Source organism: Ptychodera flava, chromosome 9 (assembly GCF_041260155.1).
Source record: "Ptychodera flava strain L36383 chromosome 9, AS_Pfla_20210202, whole genome shotgun sequence".
Lineage (NCBI taxonomy): Eukaryota > Metazoa > Hemichordata > Enteropneusta > Ptychoderidae > Ptychodera > Ptychodera flava.
In genome coordinates this window covers 6,473,891-6,482,608 of record NC_091936.1, presented here as the reverse complement: position 1 = coordinate 6,482,608, position 8,718 = coordinate 6,473,891, and the positions used below count along the sequence as shown (strand labels likewise).

Sequence of the window (8,718 nt, the reverse complement as noted above, 5' to 3'; positions counted from 1 at the left end):
ACTAAGTAACCCCAAGTGCTACACCCTTCATATTTGGTATGATGGGAGACCTTATGACACCACATCCTGTACCTCATTAATTATGCGCATATCTAATTCTGAGCCAGCCAATAGAGCTAGAGGTCTGATTTTTGGTATACAGGAATAACTTAGCAATACAATTTTTTTGACAAAATGTCATGTGACCTCGGTGACCTTTGACCTCAAATATACATATTTGTCCATAACTCAGTAACCACAAGTGCTACAGCCTTCATGTATGGTATGATGAAACACCTTATGACGCCACATATTGTACCTCATTAATTATGTGCATATCTAATTTTGAGCGAGCCAATAGAGCCAGAGGTCTGATTTTTGGTATATAGGGATAACTTAGCAATACAATTTTTTGACAAAATGTCACGTGACCTCGGTGACCTTTGACCTCAAATATACATATTTTTCCATAACTCGGTAACCACAAGTGCTACACCCTTCATGTTTGGTATGATGGGACACCTTATGACGCCACATACTGTACCTCAATAATTATGCGCATATCTCATTCTGAGCGAGCCAATAGAGCTGGATGTTGATTTTTGGTATATAGGGATAACTATAGGAGAGAAATTTTTTGACCAAATGTCATGTGACCTCGATGACCTTTTACCTAAAATATATGTTTATGTCAATAAATAAGTAACCACAAGTGCTATGTCCTTTGTATTTAGTAGGATGGGAGACCTTATGACAACACACGCTTTACCTCATTAATTATGTACACATCTAATTCTGGGCAAGCGAATAGAGCTAGAGATCTGATTTTTTGGCATATAGGGATTAATTAGCAATATAATTTTTTTTGAAAATGTCATGTGACCTTGATGACCTTTGACCTTGATTATACATATATATATGCATATTTCAGTAACCACAAGTACTATACCCTCCAATTTTGATAGGATATTAGACCTTAAGATGTCACATCTTGTACCTCATTTATAATGCGCATATGTATTTCTTGGCTGGCCAATACTGCTAGAGGTCTGATCTTTTTTCCCGATTTAGAACCGTAACTTAGACATGCCTCGTGTTTCAAATTGGGAACAACGACATAGACCTATGTGCCCATAGATCTCAACATATACACTCCAATGATACTTCTTAATGACCACATTTTCCTGCCCCATCAAGACTAGTACTCCTATTACAAGTGGGGACTATGTCATTGTAAATGACTTGTTGAGTTAATGGTTGTATCACAGTATTCGATATATCTAATTCTGTATGTTTTCCATTTTATATTCTGAATAATTACATTAAACATATTTCACTGTCTCCAGTACATTTCATTTAAGTATTTTCACTTCATGCACTTTATCCCTTTCACACATGTTCAAATATCTGACCAGAGAACAAACACTAAATAGTCCAGGATGGGAGCTACAGTGTCATTGACGCTATTTTTACTTCAGCCAATTCCTAATTTGCATATTAAATGAATTTTCATACTTAGGGATATTCATCTGAATTGACTTGATCAAAATTGATGTAACTTGCTATGTACATTTCAGACACTGTAATACAATATTATTGAAAGTCATTAATCATTTTCTCTTCAGCAAATTCCTAATTTGCATGTTTAATGAACTTTCCTAATTAGAGATATATATCTGAATTGACTTGACCAAAGTTGACAAAACTTGCTACATATATTGCAGATACCATGATACAACATTATTGACAATCATTAAGCATTTTTACTTAAGTCAATTCCTAATTTACATATTTAATGAACTTTGCTTATTAGGGATATATACTGGGATTTACTTGATCAAAGTTGGCAAAACATGACAACATTGATGATTATACCTGGTTAAAACAATATCGAAAGTCATTTCACATTTTCATGTCAGCTAATTTACAATTTGCATATCTAATGAGCTTTCACAGCTCGGCATATATGGCTTGAAGGACTTGGCCAACGGTAATTACACTTGCTATATAAATGACAGCAGTCAAAGAACTTTAATATTTTTATTTCAGCTAATTACATATTTGTATACTTCATGACCTTTGAGAATTAATCAGCGGTGATTATTGTTCATTATGTTGATCATAATACTTTCAATGAAGTTGCAAACATGTGGCAAAGGTTCAAATTTACACATAACTGTATGAAACACGTGAGCATTTTCAGTTCATATCTGGTAGGGAATTTGCTCCCCAACTAAAAATATCCTGGAGAAAATTTTCCAAAACACTTTGTATGAGAAGCAATTTTGAAATTCACAATACAGGTGTCACCATACTAAAATTCAAGATACACAATGGCATGATCATTTCTTTATTCCCAAAAGAAATTCTGACCCAACAGTTTTCCTCTGTGTTTTTGACAAATTTATTATCATGTAGCTTCATTTCTTGGTCAGCAACCCAATGGTGTCTTCATACTGAAAGCTTGAAAGCCATTTCTACAGAAACATTTTCAGAAATCTGCACTGAGAGGAAGCCACAATGCTTAAGCGCTTCAATGTTAAAGGGATACAGTTGTGAGAACTGTGCTCAAAGGTTGTATGGGACTCATACGACCAATGTTAACACTGTATTGAAGGTACGATGGTGATTGATGAAAGTTAAAAATGTCTGTCATAATCTACATCATAGCAGCTATGATAATGAGGTGCATCTAGATATCTTGCACGGAATACGTTGTTTTTAAACAAGAAACTCGCACAGGGGCACAGTTCTGACAATGGTTTCCCTGTGAATAGACTCCTTACTGCATTCGAGGTGGACAATTTTTAGGAAAATGTGAGCTGCGAAATTAAAGAGCAAGATGTTCTGTGCCTTATCCCCAAAATTAACACAGGAACACCAAATTTTCCTTATACTTCATGTCCACTCACTATTGCCTATAGTATTACATATTGAATTATAAAGAAATGAAATATGCTTACTGTTGCAGAGTACTTGACCTTGAATTCAACCACCGACTTTTCTAAATCCTTCATATGCTTATTTAAAGTCTAGATGAAGTCTTGCCTGTTTACAAAGTTTGCACTTAAAAATTTTTGAATCATGGCAAAGCTCTATGACTTTTCTATTGGTATTACCAGTTTACCAGAGTCAGACGGTTTAATTACTTTATCTTTTCAGAACAAAAAAACAAATAGACGTTCATGATCATTTCATGATTCCACATCTTTCGATATCTTTATTCAGGAGGATACGTTACTTCAGCAATGAAATTAAGGTATGACCAGTTGATCAAAAAATTAGTATCGATCATGCAATATTTATTTAATGTTGATGTGCTAAGGGGCAAACTACATGATATTGTAATGCATTGTGGGTAAAAGTCTACTCACCATATGAAGATTTGAGATTGTGATCTAATAAATACTTTCATAATCAATATAATCGCTGTCATGGCAAAAAGTTCTGTTTGTTCATGCAATTGGCTGTTACTTGTGTATCTTTTCAACTTTTTAGGCATTTCATGTATGATATTCCTGTATAACCTAAACTTTTACCTTGGTTTCTATAATCTTATGTGTTTTCCCTGTAGAAATCTGCCATATTGAAAATTGGCTCTCTTAGGTTGCAAAATTTCAGCTGCAACATCTTATAATTGAGTGTTTCTTCAGCAATGGTATCTCAGTATAACCTGGCTCAGCAATATTTACCCTACCCTAGCAATCCAACCTGAACTGACAGCAGTCAAGGAAAGACATGGTTAATGGTTTTTTCCCCACTTTATTAGACTTTGAATAGAACTTGGAAATAACTTGTTTTTAAAGAACATCACCTTTATATCCAAAATTGCAGATATGGACAGAACTTCAGAATACTGGGTTCATGCCAAAGAAAGTGAAATTAAACATTTAGTTGGGCAGTTACATTTTATATTAACTGTTGAAAACGCCCAAGACATGTACACAATTAGCAGAGCATGGACCCACTATTCTACAGGATTGTAGATAAATGTTCCATGCCTGAAAACTTGATGTGCTTGTTTAAATCTTCATTCTATTCATCAACCCCTGTACATGTCAGAGATACAGTTATATAAACTAGCCACTGATTTGATCAAAATGGAATTTTTTGAAATGAATTCTATCTCCATATAAACCAGCTGCTGATTTGCTCACAGTGAAATTTTTTGAAATGAATTCTTTCTCCATACCTTGACATGTACCTGAAAGATCTGTCCTTTGAGGGCACTCTGTTTCAAAAACAAGGAAAAGAAGCATCACTTCATGGTAGATCCTCCAAATGAATGGACATGAACTATGAACTGTGATGAAGTATGACTATCCATAGCAGTACAATCACTGGTTTTGATGTCACATATTATGAAGTATCAATGTTAAAACCTGCCACAATACATCTGGTATATGTTTACAAAAATTATGGCAGTACATTGCATCATTGCTATCAGTGAGTTAAGGGGACTTGTCACCGACACTTCAGAATGCTGTCACATGCCATATGAAGGTTTCTCTACCTTTGCTGAAAGAATACCACTTTTAATGTATGGTACTCCCTTGGATATAATGTAGAGGGCCACTAGCTGTAACTTTTGATGATTTTATCACTATTTTAGTTTTGTATGTCAATTGAAAGTCTTGTTCTATTCCCTTAAGCACATTGAAATACCTACTATTTAACTTGTCAACAAGGCGACTATACATGTAGAATGCACATATACAGTTTGCAGATGAATTCTAATCCAGAATTCACTTGCCTACAATAACAATTTAGTTTACACATGTAAGGGCTGAGTTAATAAACTTCATACAGTTAATCTCAATATGCTTTGGGAGTAGAACAATACACTGTAGTTGACATTCAAAACAAAAATAGAGGAAAAAAATCAAAAGTAACAGCTACTGGCCTTTAAACCTGCACTTTTCAAAATTTTAGCTCAACACTTTAGTAACTGCATGTTGGGCTTTTTTTGGAAAATATACTCACTATAAAAAATAAAGTCATAAAGAAGAATCTTGATTGATAGAAAAAGATTGAATGTCACATTGTTTAGACACACGATTTCAGGTATAGCGGTCCAACATTACCTTAGAAAACAATAGGGCTTTACTAAAATTTGATAGTTAAAGGGTTAAAACCCAAGGTTGAAGTCCACTTTTCTCTTGTAGAATTCTTTGTATCACAGCGTAACTTTCATACTGAAAAAGCAATGATTAAAAATAACTTTTTGTGAATGACACATCAGTTACATTCTTAACTTACAAACGTAATAACCTGCGATTTAGTTCAAGATTTCAGCTGATAGTATGTACAACACATAGTACTTACAAGCAGTGACCTATTATCATAGTGTGTTGAAATGTCACTGACTGGATGTTTATGGTAATTGAAGCATCTCCAATTGCCATAAAAAATTCACGACTTCCAAAAATTAGGATTTTGCTGCAGTCTTCTTTGGAAATTGGTGAACCAGTTCTGGAGAGCACTGCTTGGCACGAATGTTTCATTGGGTTGTGGCACCATCTGTGCCTGTGTCACTGCAAAGGATGATGCATAGTTGTAAAAGTTTTCCAACATCTTGGTTGTGAACTGGGTGAAGGAATCCATTGCGGATGGCTAGAAACAGAAAATGATGAAAAGGTGGTGAATAAGTAGAATAAAAACGGGGATTGTAACCAGTAATGCCATGATTTGATAATGCATAGAGAACAGTGTTCATGTGTACATCTTGTATGACGCACAGTACTGTAGATTTCCCATAATTCATTATGATTTGTATCCTCAGAGAAGTCTACCAGGTCTCCCATGTGTAGACAAATTCATAGACTAGTTGTAAAAATTCTGAAAATGTACTTTTAAGGACACCGTTCTTCTTAATTGTCATTTTAAATGATTTGAAAAATTATGCAAGATTGAGAGAGGAGATAGCATTTTTGTAAAATTTCAACTGATTGTGTCTTTAGCCATACAGAATAATGTGATGGAAAGTAGGGAGACCAGTTGCAACTGTTTTTTGAAACAAAAGGGTATTGATTTTTTCCAATGGAAATGACAAAAGAAATTTGCATTCTAAGTTTTCTCAGAGAATTACCCCTTCAGTTCGTTATAACTTGCTGCCTAAAAAGTATGGCATTTATTGTACCTGCAGAACGTGACTTCCATGGTTGTTTAATGGGTACTTGGAAACTTTCACTGAAATTTCTAAACGTACTTTTACTCGATATTATTTAGCAATTATTCTGATGCTGCACATTATTGCTTGCATACAGAACTGAAAAAGTTATAAGAAAAGTAACCTTCAAGGATACAAATCAAAGAGGATTGTGGGTAATGTATTGTACTGTGTGACGATATAAAAAATGTATACAATCACAACAGCATCAGCAACAGGCAATAAACTGTGTGTTACAAGATTTCATGCAGACAATACGAGAATTTCCCACACCACATTACAACAAAGCTTCATTCTACTTTCTACAGTACGGGGTAACTGTCTTGATGGTCTGACTCATGAAGCTATGCTAGCCAGAGTGCCAATCAACCGATGGATGTTAAGGGTACATCAGAATACTGTTGAGAATACTGCAACTGCATATTGATGACAAAGAGTATAGATCATGGCAAAAGAATGTGACAGTGTAAAACAATGTCTTTACCTGTACGCCTACTGCAGGTGTCTGCTGTGCTATGCTACTCAGTGGTTCTACAGAAATCCCAATCTGAGATATCGTATTGTTCTGGAAGTTAGCTTGAGCTGCCATCATGCCAAATGGACCAGATTTGATAATATCCTCTGTAAAAACAGCAATCATAAAAGAAGGAAAGTGTTAAATGAGGACATCTATTCCAAAATCATACAGAGCCTCCTCTACACATATACACAGTGTTGTAGCACGGTGCAGCCAGGATGTGCCCTTGCAACAATGTCCCCAAAACGGAACCCGTTCTCCCGCATTCTTGCATACTGCAGGTCACCTCGGGTGTACTCGTGAGTAGACTGTGTTCAATTTGTAGTCTGCATGTCAATTCTGTTACAGACGATGACCTTCGTTTTGCAAGAGTATTTGGTGGCTTATATTTACGTACTTTCAAAGCTGTGATTAACAGTAAAACACTGCACTTTGTTGTAGTCCGACTGAGCTCTGATTGGTGGCAGGTACTGTGTACCGGTAGAATTACTTGCCTAAAATTAAAGCATAGCGACACAGTCCCAGTAGCTAGAATTTTGTTTTGTGAATCTAATTTATGATAAAATAATACAAAAATTTGATTGACATCTGACGCATGTTGTCCCAAAATGTGCAAAATGTCCCTAAAAATAGACGGTAGTGGAACGCAGTGTCCTCTGGTTTAAAATTCCTCAATGCAACACTGTATACATGTCCACACTTGCTATCATCTCAGTGTTGCACTTTGCATGTTCAATATCGAGAACATGCTTGCTGAAGTGGGGGTAGCTAGTTTAGAATGCACACATCAATAATTTCAGTTCTGTCTTTCCCAAATCATGCCAGATTTGCTTGTGAATGCAGAAAAAGAAAGTTGAAGGGGTTACCAGGTTTGAACTAAAGGATGGCTGATGGTTATCAGAGACAGTTTTTTCTTTGGTCAATTCAGCTGAGATGTGACTCAATAGGAGTCAAGATGATGTGTGATGATCACATATGTATTACCCAACCGATAAAACTGAGAAACATTGCAGACTGAATTCCCTAAAGTGTACTACATACATAACTATGACTTCTTATACATTTTTGCATTGCCATGAATGGTGGTCAGTTCAGAATCAAAGAGCCCTGGACTGAAAAACAAGCTGTTAGGTTAAGAGAGGTAAACCATGCGTCTACATTCCTACCTGGTTTGACTTTTGTTATCTTGAAAATGGCACTAGGCTTTTGATTAGAAATGTGGCCAAGAAGCTGCCACTGAGGGCCCTCTGGACTTGGCCAACTGAAGAAGACAGAACCACCAAGACCATCTGGGAAGGGTACTGTACCGAGTAGGAACACTACAACATGGTTGATGTTTTCTGTATTTTCTATGTTAAACACAAAGTGAGTCTGGTCGATCTGTTGAGCTTCGGTTTGAATCTGCCAAACACAATACATAAGAAAACTGTGAATTCAATTATGCTATGGCTATTTCCAGGAATGTTCTAGAAACATCTTTGCACGTCAGAGCCGCAGTAGAGAACGCTGAGATTGACGAAACCTGCTTGAACATTTTCCAGGGAATTTTGAGTTTACTTACCAGCCTTCCTGACACTATACATCCGAACATGGTCGGGAGGTTTGTCTGAAACCACCGGAAAGTCGCAGGTTAGACGTGTAATCGAAGCGAGTAGTGTTTACACGTTTTGCAGTATCTGGCATGTCAGGTCAGTGGTAGCTACTTCCGGGTTCCAGACATGACCTTTCCACTCTAACCTCAGCCTAACCCTGTAATCGAGTTCGTATCAGGCCATGCCGCCGTACTTTTAAGTTTTTATGACACTGCTTGTAGGTGTTGTATAAATTCATTTTTGGTTTATCAAATTGCTTTAGCCAAGAAGAAGAATACAATATTGTGAAGGCTGCAGCGCTGCAGTGGCTGACACGTGAAATACGGTGCTTGTCTCCAAAGGTCACCTTCACACTGTCAAGCACCGTAATGGCGGGGAAAAGACGCAGACAGGATTGGATGCATAGATTAAACACGTGTTCACCGTGGCAACCTTGCATGGCTTCGTAACAGCATTTTTAA

General features: G+C 36.4%; 1 protein-coding gene across 1 annotated transcript; it reads right to left on the bottom strand.

The window, feature by feature from the left end:
* Positions 1–3,167: 3,167 nt before the first annotated feature.
* LOC139139869 (protein Hikeshi-like) lies at positions 3,168–8,641 on the bottom strand. The gene is made up of 4 exons (XM_070708814.1): positions 8,227–8,641; positions 7,832–8,066; positions 6,633–6,769; positions 3,168–5,592 (listed from the first exon to the last, which is right to left on the bottom strand). The coding sequence occupies exons 1-4, from the start codon at positions 8,254–8,256 to the stop codon at positions 5,392–5,394; spliced, it is 603 nt and encodes a 200-aa protein (XP_070564915.1). The 5' UTR covers positions 8,257–8,641; the 3' UTR covers positions 3,168–5,391.
* Between the last annotated feature and the right edge of the window lie 77 nt (positions 8,642–8,718).

Excerpts from the sequence above, each read along its gene's own strand:
- LOC139139869 (XM_070708814.1), bottom strand. The coding sequence starts at position 8,256 with ATGTTCGGATGTATAGTGTCAGGAAGGCTG. Across the intron at positions 6,770-7,831 it reads GATAACAAAAGTCAAACCAG|AGGATATTATCAAATCTGGT; the intron begins GTAGGAATGTAG and ends CTGTTTTTACAG. Across the intron at positions 5,593-6,632 it reads CACCTGCAGTAGGCGTACAG|CCATCCGCAATGGATTCCTT; the intron begins GTAAAGACATTG and ends TTCTGTTTCTAG.